This window comes from Oryctolagus cuniculus, chromosome 5 (assembly GCF_051225735.1).
Source record: "Oryctolagus cuniculus isolate XC-2025 breed Fujian yellow rabbit chromosome 5, ASM5122573v1, whole genome shotgun sequence".
Classification (NCBI taxonomy): Eukaryota; Metazoa; Chordata; class Mammalia; order Lagomorpha; family Leporidae; genus Oryctolagus; species Oryctolagus cuniculus.
Window position 1 is genome coordinate 112,873,846 of NC_142871.1, and position 26,709 is coordinate 112,900,554.

The window sequence follows — 26,709 nt, forward strand, 5'->3', positions numbered from 1 at the left end:
CAACTCGATTTTAAGTGACTAAATGTTCTGCTTTCCAAGCAGACATCTCTCAATATATTTCGTATTTTGGTCCAGAATTAAGGTGGTTTATATGCAGATCTACCTCCTTTATAATGTTATAACCTCCTTTTTGGAATTCAGCAAATGTGTAGGGTATTTGTGGGCTATCAGAGCACCGATCCAGAGCATACTGACTTCCAAACACCAACATGAAAGATGTCTGGGAAAACGTGGGGAAAAAGTTCAAGCTTGAAGGGGGAAGGAAAAGGGAGCATGGATATACCTGTATAAATTTAGTTTTCAGGAGTTCTGATTTGATATGGCTGGATATTCATGTTAATCGTGTCACAATAACATTTATAATTTTGAAACTGTCGGGGCAAAGACTCTGTAAATTTAGGTGATGTTTGTTGTTAATTGGGAAATAAATGGATGGATGGCCTCAGTTATGGGTGAATAAGCGAGGGCTGTATGTACTCCTTGCTACCAGGCCATAAGCTCCCCAGTCTGATTCTATAGAAGAGGATATTCTTTAAAAAAAAAAAAAAAGTAATTGGACCTATTCATTGCTTTTTGGAAAAAAAAATCTTAGTGGAACAGGCAGCTTAATATATTTTGACATTGAGCCCGGTGGCCTCCCTCTCACAATACATGCCATTTTCTGTGTGAGAAACTGTACATAGTTTTTGCATTTTCAGCCTACACCAAGGCAGCATATTTTTTTTTACTTTCTTTCTCCTGTTGCAAAATAAACTGGAGGAGCCCTGTGTGAATGGGGAAAGACACTTTTTCTTAAAAGAGGTCCAGACTTGTTTACTGAATTCAGACTGCTGTGTATGTTTAAACCTTAAAGCAACTCATTGTCCCTTTGCCTCTAATGAATGTGCAGATGTCCAAAGTTGCCAAAATATGTGGATCTCCCTGAGTGTGGGAATCCTTGGGACTCTGGCAGTGCTCATTGCTTGGCTTAGATAAAGGGGCACATAATAACCCCTGATATAAACACCCATGAGTTGGTACTTTGGGCACAATTTAAATAGCTCATTGGGTTGTTAGGCATCAGCTCTGGAGAAAAATACCACCTGTTTGTTTATTTTAAAGGACCACAAGGAAATATCCCCTACGGAAGTGAGATTTGTTTATACCCTCCAGGTGTAGGAGGCTGGAAAATACAGGCTATGCTATGAATAATGAGAAGTAAAGTGGAAGGAAACTCTAATCAAAAGAAAGTGATCAGATCCCTAGCCAGGGGAAGGGAGTAAAAAGGATGTCCTTGAAGCTAAGGTTGACTCTGTCTTTCTTAAACCCCTGTTTCCACACGGGAGGAACTTTCTGGATAAGTAAGAAAGCAAATTGTCAGAGACTAGAGAACTGTTTAAATATTAAATTAAAATCTATTCCTTGATTGATTGCTGTGGTACTCTAGAACTTTTCATGAGATCACATGAAGCTCAAAGTCAAGATTAACACAAACAGTGTAATACAGGAAGTAAGTACAGCTCTGAGGTCAGACCACCTAGGATAGAATCTCAGGTCCAACAGGTACTAGCTGGGTAATCTTTGGTAAGTTAGTTAACTTGTCTCTGCTCTGGACTCTAAAATGGAGATGAGGGTAATACCCACATTTTACGGTTGTCAGGATTAAAGGAGGTACTGCATGTTAAGCACTTAGAACAGTGTGTTCCGTAGAATGCTGGCCATGATTGTTCTAGACAGTATTTTTCGGGAATATTTAGAGATGGCCACTTAACATGTCTTGTACTAATTTTTAAGAATCTTTTTGTACTAATTTTTAGGAAACTTGAAATACTAACTCAACTGTAGTAAAAATTAGAATTAGAGTTGCTAAAGCTGATGGTTAGACATCCAGAGATGCTACTTATTGAACTATTTCCCAGAATGCAGTTATGGGTGCTGAAATTATGAACAATTTACTTGGAAGTCAGTTTTTGCTATTTGTATAAGCAGTAAACAAATGTATTAAAACTTAGTCTAGTAAAATGTCCACCCTGTTGTTCCATGTAAAATGAGCCATTTTTATGGCCCATTAGAAATACACGTTAGCTAGTCATTTGAATGAGTCATAAAGGCCTTGCTTTATACTACGCAGTCAAATGCTCTACCCCTGAGCTATACCCACTACCTTGCTTTACTATTAATTGCTTAATACATACCCTGTGACTGTTCTGTTTGTTGTTTCACAATAAATATTTGCTAATTTAATTTTTAAAATATCTCAAAAAGTAGAAGGGAAATTTTTGCTTGAAGTCTTGTTTTCTCTTAGCAGAACAAATATTTGACTTGGTTAAAGAAACAGTATGTTTGAGTTTCAGTTTTCTATTCTGGTGACTTGTATGGTCTCCTCATACTGCTTTTCATTGGATACTTGTTTTTATTTAAAGGAAGGAGACATGGTATTAACATTATATTAACACTTACTGGCCTGACTTTACTGTCATATAAATACTGTCATACTTTTAACAAGTAAGAAGGCTAGTGTTCATCTTATTTTTCCAATGTCTAGTAGAAGACAAAAAAAAAATCCCACTGTTAAGTTTTATTCAGCAATATTGCAGCATTTACACTCAGGTAGAAAGGCCTAGACGTGCTTTCTGAGTCTTAACACTCTAAGTCAACAACATAATCAAGTTCTACCCACAGCATCATGGTAAATGCCTTGGAAACTAATAATCCACACATAAAAGTCTCTTCCTCTTCCTTTTCATGGGGATTCTTTCTCCACAAAAATCCTGAATTAGCCAGTGAAATGTTTTTCATTTGTTTTCATATTGATCAATAATTTATCATGAATAGTTTGATTTGAAAAATGTTGAACTAGGTTCACATAGACTTTTTCAAATAGTTTCTTGGTTTCCTTGTAGTTAACGGAAGTCTACCTATAAACTTGACAAATATTAAGAAATAAATTATACCCCATGTTGATCAGAGTATAATTTATGGAAACATCAGTTAGGACAATCTACCCAAGGAGAATTTAGTGGTATAGATGTAAAAAAAAGAAAAACTGGAATAAATTGTTAATCAAATTTGTTTCAAAGCACTTGTTGATTCACATGCAGTTGTAAGAAATAATAGAGAGCCCCACAAGCCCCTCTACTGTTTCCCCCATGGTACCATTTTGCAAAATTACATTACAGTATCACAAGCAGGTTATTGACGTTGACACAGTCAAGTTATAGAACATTTCTGTCACCATAAGGATCCCAGTTGTTGTCCTTTTGTAGCCGTGCCCCTTCCCTCCCAGTTCTCCCCCACCCCCTGCTAGCTCCTTGCATCAATCTGTTCTCCATTTTTGTAATTTTATTATTTGAAGAATTTTAAAGGAATTGTGTAGCCATAGCCACTTCATCTTCTCCCTCTGGGACTCTGCTGACAATGATATTAGATATTTTGTTGTAGCTCTACAGGACACTGAGTCCGTGGGTTTTCTTTTTTCCAGTCTTTTTCTGTTATTCAGCTTGGGCAGTTTCTATCGTATCATCCACTTCACTGAAGCTTTCATTTGTCCCCATTCACTGAGCTCACCCACTGAATTTTTTTTTTCAGTAATATTCTAGAGTTCTAAAATTTTCATTTAGTTCTTCTTTCTTCTCTGAGCCTTTGTTTGTTTTGGTAAGGCTATTTTGTTGCTTAGGGTGCTTATCATGAGGAACAGGAAAAAAGTCTTCTATCCACCTTCCCATGTGTCCACATTTGTTGCACAGAGTTCTAATAATATGAATTATTATCTTACCTGGTTGTCGTATACACCCTTCTCTCCCCTCACCAAGTTATTCTTCTATCCCAGTATGGATTTCTTCTCAAAAAATGAGAAATTCTGGCAGTAGTGGACTTGAATATCTGTGATATCAGTTCCCCAGTAAGTCTTCCAACAGAGGCCATTGTTAGATAACATTTGTCATTGGTACTTGTACTTTCCCATTTCATTTATGATAACTACTCAGCCCTGGAGGTGCCTTGTATTTATGTTATGCGAGGCATTGAAAATATCCAAATTCTTTGACTTGATAGTTACTTCTAGGAATCTGTACTAAGAAACTAATGAGAATTGCCAACAGAGATTTATATACAAATATACTCATTACACAGTCATTTATATAATAGCAAGAAAGTGCAGACCGCCTCAGTGAGAACATCCAGGGATGCTAGAATACAATGATGTATTTTTAAAAAATCACACTTGAAAGAACATGACATGGGAACTGTTCGTAATAAATGAATAATACATGGTATTATCCCAGACCTTCACAAATTTTTATCACTCTTGGAAGAAAATTCACTAAAATACCAACAGTATTAAAAGTATTGACTCTAAGTTTTAACTTTCTTCTTTTTTATTTTGCTTATGGATTTCTTCCATGTTCATGAATTACTGTTATTATCAGGAAAATAAAACCTCTTAAATATTAAGAAAGCTCTTGATAATGTTTTCTGCCATTATTAAATGAGATATTAAAAATGATTAATTTCCAAATATACTGTCCATACAGACACATAAGTTTGCATGTACATTTATATACACACATAGTATAATTAATAAATGGGAGCATGTCATTCTTTCACTGAGAATTGTGTATTTTGATAGCAGGAGTCTACTTGTATATCTTATGGGCCTAGATGATAGATGAAATGGTTAAAAGATAGTATCAAGCTGTTGACTTTAGTACCTGTTATATTGGGTGGTACCCCGGAGAGCAAGTTATTAGGACTACTAGGCAAGCAAACATGCTAGCTGTCCTGAAAGCATTAATGCCATGTCACAGGTTCATCCCTTTTTAAGAGTTTGTGTTTAATTACTCAGTGGAAGGTTCTCCTTTATAACTCAGTCATTATCGTGAATTGCTTCAGAATGCCATGAAGAAATAAGCTCAGATTTTCCACTTGTGTAATAAAGATATATTGAAAATAAATGAGGATAGGTGTTTTTCTGGCACCAGTTACAGGAACTTGCTGACCTAATTATTTATCTTTTGTTTAGTTTGACCAAGCAGCTGATGCTGAGTTATCCTGGATTACTGAAACAGAAAAGAAATTGATGTCTCTTGGTGATATCAGGCTTGAGCAAGACCAGACCTCTGCTCAGCTGCAAGTTCAAAAGGTGAAAAAATACATTTCCAGATGCCATCTAAATTATTTGCTAGTGTGCTCCAATTCTAGAAAATGTGCTTGCATGATTTACTTCTCGAGACCTTGCTAGTGTAACTTGTTATTTTTAACTGCTTTGCCTAATTGTTTTCAGTTTAGTCACATACTTTGCTTCTCCTTTTTAAAAATCTTTGTTTGGTAAATCACAGACTTTCACCATGGAGATTCTGAGACACAAGGATATTATTGATGAACTTGTTAAGTCTGGGCATAAAATCATGACCACATGCAGTGAAGAGGAAAAGCAATCAATGAAGGTATAATCTTGTCTGTGTGACTGGGAGTGTGGCTCTTCAATACACAGCATGTGTTGAGCTTTCAGTCTTAGAAAAGCACTTTTTCTTCGTCCACAGATGCTCTTTAAGCAACAAAATCATTAGTTTTAAATAAGGCATTTGTTTTTAAGCTGACAGGATAACAGTGAAAGGAATATTCCTTAAGTGAATGACTGTGGGGACAACTTTTTCAATAGGCATGAAAGCTATAGGGTTTGAGCCACATATTACACATTCAGCTAGCATTAGCTGTTTTATTGCTGTTATTATCAATATACGTTGTTATATATGTGCACTGTTGTTTATATGCATCAGGAACATCTCAGTCCCTCATGCTGGAACAAAAAACAAAATATGTGGTTCTGTCTAATACCGAAATCCACTCTGCAGAGTTATAGTGAGCTATACAGTGCAAAACTGAGCCGAATAATTAAGGAAGCACCAAGTTTGTGTAGTTTTAATAATCTTTTAAATTGGTAGAAAACCAGCCACAAGGTGATATGTTTTTGCTTGATTCCTATTTAGACATTTAAGGAATCTAAAGAAATTAATGCATATTAATGCTTCTGATAGGAAAATATCCCTTGGCAAAAACATATACACAAAGGGCTATGCTTAAAACCATATTTTAAGAGTACACATTTCTTTTAGGGTGTAAGGTGTATCATAGATAAAGCGATAGAATGTAGAATACAGATATAATGACGCTTTCTCTTTTATTTATACCCTAAAATAACAATATACTTATCTGTAAGTGAATCTTCATTATCTTTATAAAGATTCTCAAATGAAAAGAATAGATTGTCATGAAATAGTTTCTGGGTTATTTTATGATATATTGAATTACTGTTGTGTTTTGTGTGCTTTTGAGTTTTGTTGTGAATTAAAACTATAATCTAGATCACCGTGACCACCCCATAAAATCAATATAAAGCACAATATTCTGCTTTGATTCTAGAATATGTAACAAATTCTGTTAGCTAGCGTGACCCACAATTTAATTTGCAAAGGGTAATTTTTTTCTGGAAAATAATCTAATTGTTTTTAGAATCGTATGAGTTTCTTTTTTTTCTAACCTCAAAGACCTTGAAAAAAATGACTGGAGAATTTTGCTTACTGAGTTTAGAGAGCTCAGTGCCTGATTCCAAAAAGTTAAGGCCTTTCTTTAATTTAAAAATTAACTTTTACACACAGGAACAGCTGAAATCTAAAAAGCTTTTGTTGCTTTAACTTAAATTTGTTATGGTTGCCCTGTACCAAGTGTACAGTGCTGGACAAAGTATTATGTATCATGCATACATCTTCGCCTGACCAATTAAACACAGTTCACCATATTATTTTCTAGAAAAAACTGGACAAAGTACTGAAGAACTATGATGCCATCTGCCAAGTAAACTCAGAGAGGTATCTGCAGCTAGAACGAGCACAGTCTCTGGTTAACCAGTTCTGGGAAACATATGAAGAACTTTGGCCATGGCTGACAGAAACACAGAGGATCATCTCTCAACTTCCTGCTCCAGCCCTTGAGTACGAAACTCTCAGACAGCAGCAGGAAGAGCACCGGGTAGGCTTGGTGTGAAAGAGAATGTTGTGTTCTCCATTAGAAGACAGTCATAATGTTTACAGCTTTTCAGAAGGCCATTGGATACTTCCATGATTAGGACATTTTAGTAATAATGTGTTCTGGTGTGCATGGTTTGCTTGCCTCATAGCTGTTGAACCTGTTGCCCGGGATTACAATGAGAAGATGACTTGTGGGTAGAACACATTGTGTATGTCAATAATTACATCATAACTTTAAAGAGTAGTACACAAAATAAACCATCTGGGCAGAAAAACAAATTTCCCATCTTAAATAAACTTTTAAAGTGCTTTCAATTTACTCATGATGAATTAATTGCTGTCAACAATTTAGGTGTGTTGACTAAGTTTTATGCTTTCTGTGGAATGATTAGAGCCATCTAGAATAGAAATGAAGAGTGGAAATGTACAGGAGAGCCACCACATAAATAATTCCATGGAGGCTGGAGAAAGTGAGCAATATAAGGAATACATGAAAGCAGCAATATCATGAAAGATTGGAACATGAAGAATGCTGAAGCGTGATGGCAAATTGTTTCCCTATTTTTCACTGTATATTCATGGAACTCTTTGGAGGTCTTGCTCCAGCACTTGTAGATGAGTAAACTAGGGGATGTACTTAGAACCACAATTACTTTTTAAACATGGATAAAATGCCACTATGAGGTTCATTTAATTGTTAATTAAATGCAGTCATTTAATTGTTAATGTAGCTTAAACTTTTGCCAGGGTTTAGGTGAGAGAATGTGCAGGATGATCAGGAAAAACTGTGTGCTCTCATGGATCTATACAAGATATGCTTTGAGAGTAGTTTGTGTGTGTGTGTGTGTGTGTGTGAGAGAGAGAGAGAGAGAGAGCGAGAGAGAGAGAGCAAGTGCAAGCATGTGGGGCTGGGGGAGGGGAAAGATTCAGAGAGAAAGAACTTTAATTCAGGGTATTACATCATTTTTTGGAACACATAATATATTAATCTTGTTAATTTTTTAATGTATTGGCATTGAAGAATATCTAAAGTATTTATTTAGAAGAGAGTTTCAGAGAATACTTTCTTTAAGGCAAAAGGAATTTTTATGGCATTCTCTCTACATCATTGAGCTGGAGAAATACTTACAAGATTTGTTTGTGGCAGAAATCCTTATGCCTACTCACTAAGTGATTTTTATTATAAAATTTTTTGTGTGGATTTCATCTACTCTGAGGTCATTTGAATTGCTGTGTTTCCAGCACAACATCAAATAGTGTGAATAGGCTCATTGCTGAGCTGAAAATTATAAAATTAAGTTAATTTTCCTTTTTTGCATAGTCTAAGCTCTCAAAATAAATTCATGGTTTTATGTGCAAAGGAAATTGCAAAAGTTTGTAGCCAAGTCTTCAAATTGTGCAAACTAAAAGCTTTCCTGTTTCAGAATATCTACAGTCTTCTAGAATGACATTTCTTCTACAGTTACACAACATTATCATCTTTGAAGATTTAGTTCATTACAGCCAGGAATGAAAAATGACTGCAAGGCTCTGCTCTCGAGGGATAAATATCTTGTTTTTCCCTTGGAAAGATCTCCAAAATTTATTTTAAAGGGAAAAAGGCAGATTGCCATGTATGTCTCCCGCCCCACCCCTACTCACACTCATAACTATGCAGGGAGAGACAGAGTTACCAAAGGAAATGTTAACAGTGATAGAAAAAGACTGGATATGCTGGGAGTTGGGGGTTGGGCAAGATCATTGCCTTTCCTTCCTCAACAAAGGATAAATGTCTTAAAGTCACACTAAGTATCTGTAGTGTGAGTGGACTTCTATGACAGTTTGTTACCAAGGATCACTTTTGTCACCTGTGAGGCAAAAGGCAGCTCTCATTGAATCCTTTTCCTATGCATACACTTGCCCAAGTAGGCATCAAGAAGATGTTCTCTTCTTGATGGTTCATGTGACTACTTCTGTGGTCAAGTTGTCTCATAGTGATGCTACAGAGAGATCTACCAGGGCTGTAGGAACTCAAAAGGACTCAGCAGCGATCTTGGATTTTCTTGAGTCTCTTGCTGGCTTCGAGACTAAGCTTGTTTTCCAAGCATGCCTTATAGAATATTAAAGCTAGAATTGGTCTGACATCTACAGCTTCCCTTTTCCCTTCAAAATATTTGTGGAAAAGAAAATTAAAATATGCATATTTTGATGCAGAAAAACTTGAAATCTGTGCATAATGAGGGTTCTTCAGCATTATTGTGAAAAATGTGTTATGAAAAATTATACATGGATTTCAGATATTTTCATGTGCCCAAATGAACTTATCTTTTGATTCCATTTTCCATGTGCTTTTTGAAGTACTCTTGTAGGTAGAATAAATTAATACATACATATACCATATAATATAATATGTGCATATATTTTATATGTTCTCACATATGTAATTGCAACGTCTTATGGGCTTACACTGCCCTAACATCCCTTTACCTTGAGTTTTTTCTCTCAGATTATGTCAGCCTTCTACTGAGCTGCTTTCCATTCCTTCCCTCCCGCCCTTCCTTCCTCTTACTCTTCCTCCCTCCCTCTCCCTTTCCTTCATATATGTCATAAGTGTACAGAAGAGAACAGCAAGATTTATGTCCTGGTCCCTGTAGGTTGGGGATATTGTGAGTTCAAAATCTTTTCTTGTAATATGACCATTGGCTAATATTCTTGTCATAATGTTCTACTATTGGTATGAAACGCATGATGAACTGGGATTCATTATTCACTCAACCAGCATTTTTGTGTGGACTCTTAAAGGGGCTTTGACATGACCAAACTGTTGAGTTTTTGTGTCAGGGCCATCTCATCCTAGCCAGGAGTTGTCTGAGCTGTAGTGTGTTAAGTACCATGTGTTGGGGAGGGCCTTTGTTTGGCATTTCTTGCCAGCTGGATGCATTGGGGGTGTGGACAGCTGTAATATGGAGGTGTGACCTTGGGATACTGAGAAGCTGTTTGGTTTGTTATAGCAACTGCGAGAGTTGATAGCTGAACACAAGCCTCATATAGATAAGATGAACAAAACTGGGCCTCAGTTACTGGAATTGAGCCCAGGGGAAGGCTTTTCCATCCAAGAGAAGTACGTGGCAGCTGACACCCTTTACAGTCAAATTAAAGAAGATGTCAAGAAGCGGGCTGTGGCACTGGATGAAGCCATTTCTCAGTCAACACAGGTAATCATTTTCACTAGAAGTAGAATTGGGTTCTTCTAAACTACAAAGCTTGGAAAGTTGTTATCCTGGATCTCTTCATTAAATTTTAACCAAAATCATTTCACTACATCAACTATGAGTATTGATGTCTTTGTCCCTTGGAAGTAATGCTTACATACATCCAGCCTTTATATTTCTTTGGTTGCTTGAAGGTACAACAACAAAAAATTAATTTTGCAGTGACTTAAGAAACATAAAATTGTCATCATTGTCCAAATGTTTAATTTAGTGCCTGTCCTGAGTGGAATGTAATCTTTGCCATTGGGAAAGATAAAGTCAGATTACCGTTATTTATAGAACATTCCCCAAAAAGAAGTCAGAAGACTGAATAATAGGCTGAATAAAAAGGAAAAGAATATAAAGGTAGAAATTGATTTCTTTCTTCTTTTCTTTAAAACTTCTTTTTTTAAGAAGTTAACTTTTGAAATTACCTATAGGGTTTCCATTTTTCAGTATTTGGTATCATTATAGATAGAGGATATTACAGTGGCCCGTTTTCTGTAATCCTGTGTGATAGCTCATTTAACTTTGAAGATAGCAAATAACTTATGAAAGAGCAAGTTTTTATAGCTTTGCTTAATTGTCTATGATAACCTTTACAAATGCAGATGTAAAATTCTTTCATGGATTTCTCTATGTGCTAGCCCATGAATTAAATAGAAATTTCTGATATATCACTAGGGACTTTTTATTATTATTATTTTTCAGGAAATGCATAACTTAAAGGACTCCTTTGAGTCCAATCGGGACAGGACTCACTGTGGATTTCACATTTAAATAATATGACTTTTAAGGTAGCCAAAATATCTCAAAAGGGAGGAAAACAATCCATTTTGATACATAAAACAACCAACTTTCTGAACCTTTCTTTTTAAAGGTTTTTTTTTTATGTATTTGAAAGGCAGAGTGGCAGACAGTGGGGTGTGGGAGAGAGAGAGGGAGAGAGAGATCGATGCTCCATCCTGTGGTTCCCCCAAATGACCACAATGTCCAAGCCTAGTCCAGACTGAATCAAGAACTCAATCTGGTACTCTGATATGGGATGCCAACATTGCAAGCAGAGGCTTAGCTTGCTACCTCACAACACCAAGCCATTGAACTTCATTTTTAAAACCAATTTGAGGGGCCGGTGCTGTGGCGCAGCAGGTTATCGCCCTGGCCTGAAGCACCGGCATCCCATATGGGCGCCAGTTCAAGTCCCAGCTGCTCCTCTTCTAATCTAGCTCCCTGCTATGGCCTGGGATAGCAGTAGAAGATGGCCCAAAACCTTGGGCCCTTGCACCCACGTGGGAGGCCCAGAGGAAGCTCCTGGACCCTGGCTTGGGATTGGCACAGCTCCAGCTGTTGAGGCCATCTGGGGAATGAACCAGCAGATAGAAGACCCCCTTCTCTCTCTGTCTCTACCTCTCTCTCTAACTCTGTCTTTCAAATAAATAAAAATAAATCTTAAAAAAAATAAAATAAAACCAATTTGAATTCTGTTAACAAAATGAAGCAATACTAAAATAGATGCTGCTGCCGGCTGTCCAGTTATGTTTACATATACCAATTCTTAGTGAATGAGAAACTATGTCTCTTCTGCATGAGTGTTGTGACAGGGAAATACGTGTTAGTCAGATTTTAGGCATGTCTTCATACACCAGCTAGGTATATCTCTTTAAAAGGATCCATTGACAAAAGGAACTGAGGTGTACTTCTTGATTGGGACATTAAATAGATTTTGCCATCCAGTGTTTACATTTGGTCTTTTTGCCATAAATTATCTCATTGTTTTACCACTAGTTCCACGACAAGATTGACCAGATCCTTGAGAGCCTAGAGCGCATTGTGGAGCGTTTGAGGCAGCCGCCCTCCATCTCTGCAGAGGTGGAAAAGATCAAGGAGCAGATCAGTGAGAATAAGAACGTGTCGGTAGACATGGAAAAGCTGCAACCATTGTATGAAACACTCAAACAGAGGGGAGAGGAAATGATTGCTAGATCCGGGGGTACTGACAAAGACATATCTGCCAAAGGTAATAATTTTAGAATAATGAAATGATTAAGCTTGACTCTGTAAACCAACCCTTAAATTTTTATGTTGCTTGTTGACAATCCAATTGCGTAACTTAGAAAAAGTATTACAAATATGACATGTTAGGGTTGAAGGGCTATGTATACAAATCCTTTGTTAGTGTTTCCCTGTGTTTGTGAGATTAACTGCTTGAATACAAAGTGTGCCATTGTACAAAGACAATGTATTCTTCATACCTTTTACAACAGTAGGTTAGAGCACAATGCTATTAAGGCCAGAGCTAGGGTCTTTTATGCATTTGTTTTTTTGTCTTTACTGTACTGACTACACATAGCACACATCTTCCATCCATAGCCACAGGAATAGCAACTGGGATCACAGCTAGCCATCTTGGAGACATGAGCTTGGATTCAAAAGGAAGAATATGTGTGTGGCATAAATGCATGATAAGGATTCTCTGGAAAGAAGCCCAAGTGGCTTATCATACGTTGCTGTCTACCTGGGACTGAGCAGACAACTTTATTCTTGATTCAAAGAGAATTGAAAATACACCTAGATAGTTATTTCACTTGCTTTGGGATTAAAGCCAGCCTTGGGGAACTTAGAACTTAAAACTTGGTGAACATGGGTCTCCTCAGATCTCTCTTAGCTTTCGACATCCAGTTTTGCAAGAAAGAGCTTTGGTTTAGCAAGAGTAGGAGAGCTATAGACCTTGCATTGTATGCTGTAAGCTCTTGGGCCCAATGATACCCAGCAGACTGAGATCAACTAAAAGTTGGCCCAGTTTTAGATGCATAAGAAATGGAACCACTGCTTTCCATGAAAATAAAAGATTCTGCTTTATTGCTTACATGGGGCTAACCAGTAGCCTCTCTGATACTGTTTCTGTTTGTTTGTTGCTCATTAGCTGTTCAGGATAAGCTTGACCAAATGATTTTCATTTGGGAGAACATACACACGCTGGTGGAAGAAAGGGAAGCCAAGCTCCTGGATGTGATGGAGTTAGCAGAAAAATTTTGGTGTGATCACATGTCGTTGGTCGTTACCACTAAAGACACTCAGGATTTCATCCGGGACCTGGAGGATCCTGGCATTGATCCTTCCGTAGTGAAACAACAGCAAGAATCAGCAGAGGTAAGAAAAAAAAAAAAAAAAAAAAAACTGTGACTTAAGGTTAAAAACACAAACATACATGACTGTGGCATAATGAAACCTGGATTCCCTTGATAACTCTTGGGAATCACTCTGTTAAAATTTATATTTGGTTTCAAAAGTGGAATGCATAGTGGTTAGTAGGAGATAGAGTATACCCGCAAATTTCACTTGGAAACTGTATGTTTAAAATAATCTCTCTCTATCCTCAGTGCTCTGCCTTATTTCAAGGCCTCATTATCTCTTTCTTGGCTTCCAAAGTACAGAACCGCTTTCCTTGCCAGACCTCTAACCTTGCTGCCAGTTATCTCTCTGGACTGCTCTTATTTGTTGCTGCTTGAAAAACCTCAAAGGCATCCCTTGCCTGTTGCATAAATTCCAAACTCCCTAGAATGCGGCAGTGTAGCGTTTTTCATCCCCGTGTATGCATCCCTATAGCCTGGCCTGTAACTGTGTTTTCAACGCATTTTTCCTAGTTTGCCTTTATGGGCTCCGTCTCTTCCAGCAATTTAGAAAGTAGCTTGCCCCAAACTGCCTTGTTTTTTTTTTGGTTTTTTTTTTTTTTTTTAGCAACTGTGCCTTTACACATTTGATTTCCTTACCTGGAATGCCCTTTGTGTCATTCCTTCTTCCAGTCCTGCTCAAGTGTCAGGGTTCGGTTAGATTATCACTCCTGATGTGAAATCTTTCCTATATTTTCTTGTTGTTGTTGTTTTTTTCTTTTTTTTAAGATTTAGTTTTTTATTTGAAAGACAGAGGTACAGAGAGAGAGGGAGAGACAGAGAGATCTTCCATCTGCTGGGTCATTCTCCAAATGACTGCAATGCCTGGGGCTGTGCAAGGCTGGAGCCAGAGGCCTCCTCCAGGTCTCTCTCCCACGTGGGTGCTGGGGCCCATGCACTTGGGCTGTCTTCCACTCGTTTCCTGGGCGCACCAGTCAGGAGTCGGATGAAAGTGGAACAGCAGGGTCACAAACCAGCACACATTTGAGATTCTGACATTGTAGGCAGCAGCTTTACCAGCTATGCCACAATGCTGACCCTGAAATCCTTTCTTACATAGTTATAGCCGGGTTAGTCTGTCTGGGTTCCCACAATACTTTCCTCCTGCAAGAAGACTCTGTACATAGTATGACTTATCATTGCTTATTCCTCTGTCTTTCCTACTGTACCTTGGCCCCTTGAAGAGAATGGCCCTGTGTCTTTTTCTAGCTGTGTCTAATTTTCTTTGTATTGCCAGTGTCTAGTTTAGGGCTTGGTTGATGTTTCTTAAATGTTTGTTGAGTGAGTAAATATATTTAACTAAGAAAATGGAAGAAAAATTAGGATGCCACATTTCCATCGTACTCATATTTTTGTAGTTGAAGGTCCTAACATATAAATCCAAAATTAGATTATCCTAAATCTGCTAACAAATACATTAATATGTGTATAGTATTTGAATTTAATTTATATTTTATGCCTATTTTAAATATATATTACCAAGCTAATTGGTTTGGAAAATAAAATCTGTTTCCATACTATGCAGTATTGTTGATATTTTTATTATTTCTTAACCTTTGTAGTAAACATTTGTCATTTGTTACTGTTTTTCCTTGAAAATATTACTTCTCTTCTGTTTCTGTGTTGAAAAACTGTATTTCAGGCCGGCGCCACAGCTCACTAGACTAATCCTCCACCTGTGGCGCCGGCATCCCAGATTCTAGTCCTGGTTGGGGCGCCGGATTCTGTCCTGGTTGCTCCTCTTTCAGTCCGGCTCTCTGCTGTGGCCTGGGAGCGCAGTGGAGGATGGCCCAAGTGCTTGGGCCCTGCACCCCATGGGAGACCAGGAGGAAGCACCTGGCTCTTCACTTCGGAGTGGCACAGCACACTGGCCGTGGTGGCCATTTTGGGGGTGAACCAACGGCAGGAAGACCTTTCTCTCTGTCTCTGTCTCTCTCTCACTGTCTAACTCTGCCTGTCCAAAAAAAAAAAAAAAGAACAACTGTATTTCAGAAATGTAGGAAATGGGAAGAAAAAGTGATCATAATTCCCGTTCCTAGAAAGCACCATTTATAGATCTTTGTATGCAACTTTCCAGTTTCAGTGTGGCTTTGCCTAAAATTTTTAAGACTCTCATTTTCTTATTCTAGGCCATCAGGGAAGAAATAGATGGACTGCAGGAAGAGCTGGACATGGTTATTAACCTGGGTTCTGAACTCATTGCTGCATGCGGGGAGCCAGACAAACCCATTGTCAAGAAAAGCATAGATGAGGTACAACTCACATCTCTTCCATTCTTATCAGAATGCTTTTTTAAAAATGCACACAATATATTTGTTAAAAGTATAAAATTTAAATTTGTTTAAATTTGTTAAAAATATAGAAGTTGCAAATTTAAAACAGGACACTAAAAGAGTTCTGACCTTTGAATTGTAGTTAAATTCAGCATGGGATTCTCTAAACAAAGCTTGGAAGGACCGGGTCGACAAGCTCGAGGAGGCCATGCAGGCTGCTGTTCAGTACCAGGATGGACTGCAGGTAAGGCGGTGAGAGGAGTCTGCTGGCCTCGGCTGGCAGGAGGATTCCTACCGATGAGTGCTCACAGACCTGCGCAACAGCACCACTGCAGAACAGCCAGTGTGCGTGCAGTTGTGGGCACACCTATGCCTCGTCCAACTCATGTTTCCCCTTTTAGATGGTATCTCTGACCTTTCAGATATGTATAGGTTTACATGCACCTCTAAACATGGTTTTATATAGACACTCCATGAAATTTGCTTTAGAAAGAAATAGTTTAATGTGTTTTAAAGTGAAAGTACAATTCCCACACAGTGTGTTTCTCCTAAGTGGTTCAGCACCAAACAGTGAAATGGAACTGAATGTGAATTCTGTTCTAACATTGAGTGGAATGAGATGAAAGGAGTAAACACTACCTAAAAATATCTCTAAGTTTAACCAAAGTCAGAAGTAAAGAAATTTGATTGTAAGCCAGTGTTCTCCATGTACAAAAATAGATTTCTATTTTGTTAGGTCATAATCTGATGTGTAAAAAATGCTTTCTTTGTTTCCATATATATAATTCCTTTTAGTAGTTGTTTTTAACATCTTTTCAAGGTTCTAATTCAGTTCATTAACAACTTTTAAGTTGATTTTTTTAATATTAAAAATGTCAGTTGAGCTCAACTGAATGATATTTCTTTCCCTACCTTCCTTAACTTTGTTCCATTTCCTAACAGGTTGGCAGGAGTTTAATCTTTCATCCCCCTTACCATATGGAAAAAGCTTTCCTAAGTATTTCCATAACACTAAGTGAATATTATTTTTAAATCTTAGATGAGAACAGCTTTTCCTTTTTCATTATGCTGCTCCATTTCTGTATTTATAAAAATAAATATCAAAAGCCAGGCTTATGTCAGCCAAAACGTGTTTTGTACTTTGGAAATATATGAAAAAATTCACTACAAATAACACCTTGCTGTAACTTCCCCTTCCCCCCTTTTTAAAAAAAAATTATTCATTTTTATAGTTAGGTATTAATGGCCGGTAAGTAAACCGGGCTCCAGCCCTCTCTCTGTGGGACCTGGCCTTGATTTTTGTGTGCTTCTAGTGAGTCATAGAGTGGCACTCTTCCTTCCATGGCTAGAAGTGGCACTGCCAACTCATTTAGCCTTTTGGGTCACAGCCCAGATACCATGATTTGTGCAGATTCTACTGCTAACAGTTTGAGTATCCCTAATCCAAAGAATCTAAAATCTCAAATTCTCCAAAATCCAAAACTTTTGAACATGATGGCAGTGGTCAAAAAAAATCAGATTTGGGTATATTTTTGATTTTGAATTTTGGAGTAGAGATGCTCAACTGGTTAAGTCTTTGCAAATAGTCCAATATCTGAAAAATCTAAAATCTGAAATACTTTTGATCCCGAGCATTTAAGGTAAGGGATACTCAACCTATACTAGAAAAACAAGGCCTTTCACCGGCCCTTGCATTGGTTGGTCTTGCATTGGTAGCATCCCCTATGGCAATGAAGAGCCAGGTTGCTTTATTACATAGCTGCGGCCAGCTGTAGTTCATGTTGACAGCTCCACATGCTCCAAAGCTTTCAAGGTTTGACTGTAAAGTAAAATATAGTTTATTTCACAAGCTGTTACTTAAATTCTTAATCAGTGTGGAGTAATGATAACTGAAAAACACATCAGATATTTTCCAAGATTTTCCCATCTATTGTATAGGCTAACAAATTCATTATAGTGCCAAAGAATTTTCTTATGTATTATAGTAGCTGAACAAAATGTGAGTTGAGCCTTTTTTAGCCCTTGTTACCTAAAAATATTTTAAAGAGATTCTGAAAACTATGTTATAGCTCAGAATAACCTAAATACTAATCATCTGTATGTGCAGAATTATAATGCTATTCTAAATAATACATAAAGATTAGTTAAACCAAATATTGTGCTCAAGTGCTAAATAACAGAACTTTTTTCTTATTTTAATAAACACATGGATTTGGGTCTTTTTTCCATTATATTTATGCATGTGAGAACATAGACAATTTTATTTCATATGATTGAATTTATAAAAATTTTACAAATGAACTTTTTGGAAAGCTCTTAGTATCCTAAGAACCTAGTCAGTAAAGGGTTGGAAATGTGGATGCAGAATTGGAGGTTATATCTGTTTCATATTTTATATTTGCTATTTTTATTTATTTAGGTGAGCCATCCTAATTTTTTACAGAATAGATTCTTTTTATAATATAGATTTATGATTGTATATTTCTATAACATCAGATCTTGTAGCAATTTAAAATGTACTGTTATAATAGCACAAGGGTACTATTACAATAACGTGTGGACTAATGTGTCTTTCAGGCAATATTTGACTGGGTAGATATTGCAGGTGGCAAATTAGCTTCTATGTCTCCAATTGGAACAGATCTTGAAACTGTCAAGCAGCAAATTGAAGAACTAAAGGTATGTGTGGAAGCTAAGTTATCATAAACTTACTTGCATTTTAAACTTTGTGATTCATGGATTCTTGACATGTGTTTATTTTTACATTATTGAAATGTTACTCTTTGACTATGAATCTGATTTAATATAGTGACAGAAGAAACAGAAAATAAAACTAAGCAGAAAGGTGAAGAACATTTCTAAATGACATGTACTGAGACAACTACTCTGAAGATTGGGTTTATAGCCTTTCAGATATCCTCATATTGGGGGCAGATTGAAGTGTGGACAGAGGGAGAGGGAGAGGAAGAAGGGAAAGGGGGAAGGGGAGGGAGAGGGACATGCTTAGATTATCCTGAAAGGCTTTTTATAGCACTCAGTCGTGCATCATTGTCATCAATACACATACAGCGACATTTTTTCTTTCTTCACATTCTGAGTCATTCATTCAGTCTCCTGGGATGAAAACACATCAGTGATCTATTACTATTTCTCAGAATGTTGTTTTCTATCTGCTTCTCTCTGTAATTTTTGCTTTTGTGGTTCTTGATCTCCAACTGTGAAAATGGCTGGACTGTTTCCTCTTTGAATTCCTCTGTACCCACAATCATTTACCAAAGTGGGGTTAGCTATTTCCTTCCTAATCCCCCATGCACAGAGACAGTGCACTATTTTCAGTGAGCCCTACTAGGTGTTTATGTGAAGTTATTATCTAGCTTTAAAACTTTATTTTTCATCTCTAAGTACGACAGGATATTTATATTAGAAGAAAATTTTTCTTTTTGAGACTTTTACCCTTACCATCATTAGATTGAGGTTTTTGTAAACTTAATCTTTTCATACAGTAAACACATGCTATACTTTATGTCTAGGTGTGGAGGTGATTTATGTCAGTAACACAGGGAGCACCAGGAGTGAGAATAATGTTATTCTTTGTTAGCAGTTGATGAGGTATGGGAATAACTAAGTACTAATGAACATGGCTCAGCTACAGAAAATATAAAATCATTAGGAAATACAAGTTGTGAGGATGTTTCAAAGCAGGAAATACTAATTTGAATTTCTTAGAAATATTGTTTTCTGGGTTCATATTTTATATTTTTTATTTCCTATGAGTTCAAAACTCTTTGAAAATATATGTGCATAGTTAGATATTGGAACAAGTTCAATCTTGAAATTTGTCAATTTTTATGGTAGAGAAAAAAATGAAGTAACAAAATTAGAAATGGTTTTCCATCAGAAAACTTTGACTAAAGGAAAAAAATTACCCTTATTTTCTTTCATGTTAGATTGTTATTCTTTGTCACCTCCCTTCCCCATAGCAAAACAGAATAAAGATCTCACCCATGGAATATTTTTGTTTATAATTACTGATGTATTTTAAAATTCTCTTTATTATATATTCTCTTTTTAAAAACTAAATAGCAATTTAAGTCAGAAGCTTATCAACAACAAATAGAAATGGAAAGACTGAATCATCAAGCAGAACTCTTGCTGAAGAAAGTAACAGAAGAAAGTGACAAACACACGGTTCAAGATCCATTAATGGAGCTGAAGTTGATATGGGATAGCCTGGATGAGAGAATTATCAACAGACAAGTAAATACCAAGACTTTTCTTTAGAGTTACACCTTTTCAATTTCAGATATTAATGTGAAATATAATAAAAACAAAATCAGGTGATTTTGCTTATTAACTGTTGAAGCCCCAGTTCTCTCAGTTCATTAGAACTCCTCTTGCTTTTCTTTTAAGCCATTTTTGAAGCACAAAACGCATCAAAATGAAAATGTCAAAATGATATGATGGTCACTGGATATGCTTAACAACTTATGCAGCGTGAAGCTATTGATTCTTTGTCCTTGTTTTATGAATGTGTGTCATTCATAATGTCAAATTGATAAATTGATTTCTGCCTCTCCATTTTTTTCTGTAGCATAAGCTAGAGGGTGCTTTGTTAGCACTGGGTCAGTTCCAACACGCTCTGGATGAACTCTTGGCATGGCTGACACACACTGAGGGTTTGCTAAGTGAACAGAAACCTGTTGGAGGAGACCCTAAAGCCATTGAAATTGAACTTGCCAAGCATCATGTATGTAACTGTTATTTCATATTCTGTTTCTTCTCTAATATATTACTACTGTCATCAGTTTTTCTGTATATTTCTTTATGCATTTTTCAAGTTTGTGATTTTAACACAACTTTATGTTTAGACATTTATACCCGAAGGTTAAACTACTTAAAACAAACTTCTTAAAAGATTACAATCAAAATATTTTTTCTTCTTCTTCCTCAAGGCAATTATTATCAAACACAACCAATGAAAAATTTGAAGCTACGTCTTATTAGAGGGCTGCCTGACAGACACTGAAGATTTAAATCCCTAGTTATATTAAGGCCACCTATTTTTAAAGTTGTTTGGGGGTAGCCTAAAACCTTAGAGGTTAAAAATGTTGTTGCTTGCTGGAGGTTTGGTGTATGCTTTTCCCTTGGTCACCTTCATCTCATCTCTCTCATTTGCAGCCTGTTTGGAAGGTCTAGCACATTTCTGTGTATCTGTCCATCTCTCATTATGCCATGATTTGTCCTTTTGTCTCTGTGTTGCTCTTGGCTAGGACTAGCTTTCTTTGCCATATTTCTTTCTGAATTAGCCTTGTAAAATTTTTTTTATGTGTAGAAGAGTTTTGATATGTCCTGCACTTGATTTAAAGCTTCTGAGTTAAAAATTTTTGTCTTGAGGTATTGTGAAACAATTTTATATTGATGTCACCTTTGTGACACTTGGTTGATAATTCTTAATAGATCATTCCCTATCTCTTAAGTCAGCAGACTTAATTAATAAAAAGTCATCCACAGTAGAGTTTATCCTATGATCTTGTACAGAGTTTTAACATTTCCAGTGATTATAATGTCTTTGAAGTCATAAATCCTAAACTTAAATAATTTTCCCTAATTATCAGATAAAGTTTTTGCATATTTTACAGATTCATTAACATTTTAAAAATAGAGCATGTTTTTAGCACTTCAGGATTGTGATATGTAGTTTCTGGCTGTTGTTGCTTTGGCTGTCCTTCTTTTATACTTTTTCCCATAGCGATTATTCCCTACAGTAAACCTTTCTTCCTGTTTCTTCCTGTTTTGCCTGGTGTTGGCCACATCAGTAACCATTACTCAGCCATATCTAACTAGCCAACTAGAATTTATGTTGCATAATCAATGATTGCATGGAAGGCCACTTCATTATTTCACATCTTTGTTGTATCCTTGCTTCGAACAATAATCATTAGCTAGACTGGCTGTATGAAGACCCGGTATGTTTCTTCTCATAGTGTAGGGTTTGTAGATGCAGTTACATTTTCACAAATCTGACAGTTGAAGAGTTGTCTTTAATGTATATTGGTGGTCAGAACTGCAAATAATATAGTATATGTGGGAAGATGAATTACCATGACCAGTGATTTTGACAGGGGATCAGTAGGGACATTTTAATACTGATAATCTCTATGTGAATGCTTATAAATGGCTCCTTTTCTTTTTTCTCTTTTCCTTCCATTTCTCAAAGATCAAAAGTTTGAGGACTTAGAACTCCCAGCTGCATTGTTCACATCCCTCTCTTGCTGCTGGGCTCTGCCTTTGTAGTGGGACACAAACCATTGGAAGAATGAATTTTACAGGGTTACCTTTTATATTTCGACCACAAGAATATTTAGCTCTTACATCTTGAGAGTGATTCCTACCATTAACATATCAAAGTACATGTTTTTATAAAGATAACTCCTTACTCAGTCGGTTTTATAGCCTTTGAAAAACACTCCCTCACCAGATGCCTCAGAAAGCGCATGAATATGGTCCCAGAAACAGTGTTTTCAGATGGGGATGGCTCTTCCCTGGGAATCTTCCCTGGTTCGGATTTCCTTCCAGATGTCTGATGTCTTACATGGGATGAGAGATGAAGTTCTTTTGCTTTGTCGTTGCCAACCCTGAGTCAATGAGTGTGGGGTAGGATTATGGTCGACTCTTACTAACATTAAAGGGGGTTTCTTCTGCTTCCCACAAATGTAAGCATAGGCTCCTCAAAAGGAAACTATTACCAAGGCTGTATTTGTCCTGTAAAGTATAAGTCTTTTCAGCATAAGAAACTGATTTTTTTTCCACCTTAGTGCATTCTGCACTTGCCACTCTTTCTGCATTTTACCCATCTGAACATTATTAATCTGTTAGCTTTCTGGCATATAAATATTATTTGCCAGGGACTTGTATTTTCTTATAAAAGAACAGCTGAACTTTAGACTGCTGGACTTGATTATGTCTGATATGCAGTGAAATCTCTTTCCCTTCAGTGTGAGGGCTTCCCAGATTAATTAATTCCCAGTTAAATCTAATGTCCCTGACCCCCATGCCCCAAGAGAATATAAAAGAATATCCTATGGTTATTTTTTTTTTTTACCTTTCACAATGCTAATTATAAAATACATCACTGTATACCTTAGGTGGTAATTTTATATTTGAAAATGGATATAAAGGAGTAAAATATCTTTTAAATTAATTAATATATCAAAGTTAAGGTCAATTAAAATGAGCTTGAATGAAATGAAAGACCACTTAATGGTCCTGGATGACTTAGATCATCAACTGCAAGGTCATTCTAATGGAAGTAACTTACGAATTGTTTTCATACAGTCATTTCAAAGGACGTAGGTAGACTAATGGCAAGTCCAGGAAAGCTGCAAAGTTAAGGGAAAGAAAGTCCATCCTTTAAAATCTTAGTGTGAAAATTCTGTGTATTTGCTGCTGTTTTTGTTTAATAATGCTTCATAACCATAAGGTTAAACATTTGCGTTGAAAATAATGTGAACACTTTACAGAGGAGCAAAAAAGATGTTCTCTTAACATTTCAGGTGCTGCAAAATGATGTGTTAGCCCATCAGTCCACGGTGGAAGCCGTTAATAAAGCAGGAAATGATCTAATTGAATCAAGTGCAGGAGAAGAAGCAAGCAACCTTCAGAACAGGCTAGAGGTCTTAAATCAACGCTGGCAAAATGTTTTGGAAAAAACTGAACAGCGGAAGCAGCAGCTGGATGGTGCCTTGCGCCAGGTGAATCTCAGAATAAATTCTGCCACTTCCTATAGCGCTCAATACCAACATAGCATGGAATTCTTTTCTGAGTTCTCAGACTCCTGTTTAATTTTTATATGTCAAGGAGAGAGCAAATATGTGGGATAAAGAACAGAGCAGGAGAGAAGGCAGCTCTCTAGTTCTTAGTATAATACTCTTATCTGCTAGAGCTCCTGTGATGAAGAGAGGCAAGGAGACTCAGGCTGCTCGTACCGGCACTGAGAGAGGCTTAGCAGGCTGGCATTCTTGGAACCTTGTTTTCTGCCTGAAAGTGATGGTGTTTGCAACTTTCTATCACTTCAGGCCAAAGGGTTCCATGGCGAAATTGAGGATCTGCAGCAATGGTTGACTGACACGGAGCGGCATCTGTTGGCATCCAAACCTCTGGGAGGTTTACCGGAAACGGCCAGGGAGCAGCTTAATGCCCATATGGTATGTATAGTACTTCCTGCAGCTCTAGCCTCGGATGAACAGACTGACTATTTTGCAGGGGCCCTAGTGATACATAAATCATGGGAGAAGGCTTTAGAGTATACGTAGTTTTATGGCAGAAATCACTATTGATATGTACTAGAAAAGAGCACCACTTGTTGATCAGATGTTCAAGTTAGACCTTACTCTTGGTGTCAAAGGTTAGTGAGTCAGTGTATGAGCACTCACATTTTTTAGAAGCAAAGTTTTCCCTACACAGTGATCAGCTGGTATGAGCACTAGTGTCAGACTGTATAGAAATTCTTAACTGCTCTGCCCTGACCAAAATATCCAGAATAATAAAAATTGACTTAAAACGTGTTATAAACATGCTATTCTCACCTAGTTTCATGGAAGTCTGGAAGATATATTACTGTTTTATAGAAGTTACTGGTTTGTTGTGTCTTCAACTTTGTACCTACACCAGGAATAGACACCAGGACAAGGCTTCTGTTTCCCTGTCCAATCTGTATGACCGTGCCTGGGGGCCCCTTGCCACCTAGATTCTGTGGCACTGCTGACTTTCAACAGTGAGAAGGACAAAGCAATGAAAGTTGAAATTCTGTTTTCTTTTATAGGAATATAGACTCAAGAATTAAACTTAGAACACCTTTGGTTTACTGACATTTCCTCTTCATATAATCTCCTTATAATTTGGTTCCAAGCATTCTTTTTTTAATAAAGATATATTTATGTATGTGAAAGAGTTATACAGACAGAAGGAGAGGCAGAGAGAGAGAGAGAGAGGTCTTCCATCAACTGGTTCACTCCCCAATTGGCCACAATGGCCGTAGCTGTGTCGATCCAAAGCCAGGAGCCAGGAGCTTCTTTCAGGTCTCCCACGTGGGTGCAGGAGCCCAATAACTTGGGCCATCTTCTCCTGCTTTCCCAGGCCATAGTAGAGAGCTGGATTGGAAGTGGAGCGGCCGGGACATATGGATGCCGGTATTGCAGGCAGTGGCTTTACCTGCTATACCACAGCGCTGGCCCCTCCGAGCATTCTAAAAGAAAAGTCTTTCAGAGTTTTACAAACTGTTCCTCTAATTTTTACACTTGTGAGTTTGCATCAGAATTTGTTTTTTTTTTTCATATTCAAATATGGATAGATAACATCTTGGGAAATAAAATCAGAAGTACCTAGGGACATAGTAAAAGAAAGAGGCCATTGTACATGGGAGGCCACCCTAATTAGTAATTATCAACATTGATCTAAGATCAAAACAGAACTATACGTATTTGGAATAATGTTGAGTTTGGTGATTGGAGAGGAAGTAACCATCTTATAGACATTACAGAGAAGTAAAACAGACTGTGACAGGAGGTAATATTTTACTTATTTAACAATTACCCTGAATAGGAAAAAGTAGATGCTGCTAATCCAGTATAGAATTTTCTAGAAGTCTTTAAGGTATATTCATTGTTTTAGAAAGTTATTGTGTCCTTGATTTTGTTGTAGTTGTTGTTTGATGCCACAAGAGACTCCTTTGTTTCTCTGACAAAGTGACTAATTAAATAACAGCTTGAGAGCACTTATCTTCCTTTTCCATAAAACCTGAGTAACTTCCATGTAGCATCCTACTTCCCTGGAAGTGCTTGCATAGCCTTTAAAGTATCCATTAATTAAAAGTTTAATGAACTCTTTTAACAAGTAGATGCTTGGAATTATTCTCTAAGGACAAATAACTTTTTGAAATGTTAATTTGGAAGAATATAAATAAGAACTTGAAAGCAAAGAGCTTATCTTTAGTACAGGTTATTCTGATTTGTGCTATAAATGGAGAGAAGTACAAAAACTATGATATAGTAGTTTTCTGCATTTTTAGCTATATATAAAATTTTTGTTTTAGAATTTAGAGATTTTAGTAGGTGATATTATAAATATGTTTAGAAAGATTAATTTTTAAAAGGTTTAAGAAATAAAATTTTGAGATGGTGAAAGGTTCTGGAATTAGTGGTAATGGATGCATAATCTTGTGAATATACTACAAAAACGTGTCAAAATGTGAATTTTATGGCGTATGAATTATTTTTCAATTTTTAAAATTATAATGTTAAAAATGTTAATGAGACAGAGAATATATAATTTTTCAGTGGAAGCTATGATTTGATCTACATTATTACTGAATCAAAGGAGTAAAACTAGGTTTAATCTATAAAATGAAGTATAATTGTTCTTTTATTGATATTAAGTTTTGAATTTATTAAAACAATATTTTCTTATATTCTCCATGTAATATAAACATTGTATTATAGTTGGAAGCTTTCAAAGTGTTATAAATGAGAATAATATGCATATTCCCACAGGTTTGACTCTTGTAATTTTAGAGTCTGAATAATCAACTTTAACACCTTACTCTACTGTTTATTTTCCAGTTTTTATGCATGTTTTCTGAGCCCAGAATTCAGTTATGCCAAGAAAATATTATATTGTATCATAGGATAAGGAGAGGAGCCTCTTTCCTTTTTATTTTTTAAAAGATTTATTTATTTGAACGTCAGAGTTACAGAGAGGCAGAGGCAGAGAGAGAGGGGGGTCTTCCATCTGCTGATTCACTCCCCAGACGGCCGCAATGGCCAGAGCTGCACCAATCCGAAGCCAGAAGCCAGGAGCTTCTTCCCAGTCTCCTACACAGGTGCAGGGGCCCAAGGACTTGGGCCATCTTCTACTGCTTTCCCAGGCCATAGCAGAGAGCTGGATCAGAAGTGGAGCATGGGATGCTGGCACTGCAGGCAGCAGTTTTACCCACTTTGCCACAGGGCCGGTCCCGCCCCTTAAAGAGGAAGAAATT

At 36.9% G+C, this 26,709-nt stretch overlaps 1 protein-coding gene across 50 annotated transcripts in view; it reads left to right on the top strand.

The window, feature by feature from the left end:
* The window catches only part of DST (dystonin), a 483,923-nt gene that overhangs the window by 420,169 nt on the left and 37,045 nt on the right, over window positions 1-26,709 (top strand). For all 50 annotated transcript variants that reach the window (XR_007923259.3, XR_011388661.2, XR_016233970.1 and 47 more), the window contains 13 exons: window positions 5,000-5,119; window positions 5,316-5,423; window positions 6,787-7,005; window positions 9,995-10,198; window positions 12,020-12,251; window positions 13,158-13,384; window positions 15,534-15,656; window positions 15,820-15,921; window positions 18,255-18,356; window positions 19,761-19,934; window positions 20,269-20,424; window positions 23,231-23,428; window positions 23,753-23,881. Coding sequence is in view for 44 of the 50 variants with exons in the window: in XM_051855540.3 (XP_051711500.2) it covers window positions 5,000-5,119; window positions 5,316-5,423; window positions 6,787-7,005; window positions 9,995-10,198; window positions 12,020-12,251; window positions 13,158-13,384; window positions 15,534-15,656; window positions 15,820-15,921; window positions 18,255-18,356; window positions 19,761-19,934; window positions 20,269-20,424; window positions 23,231-23,428; window positions 23,753-23,881 (2,094 nt within the window). In the remaining 6 variants the exon portion in view is untranslated. The remainder of the gene's footprint in view (window positions 1-4,999; window positions 5,120-5,315; window positions 5,424-6,786; window positions 7,006-9,994; window positions 10,199-12,019; window positions 12,252-13,157; window positions 13,385-15,533; window positions 15,657-15,819; window positions 15,922-18,254; window positions 18,357-19,760; window positions 19,935-20,268; window positions 20,425-23,230; window positions 23,429-23,752; window positions 23,882-26,709) is intronic.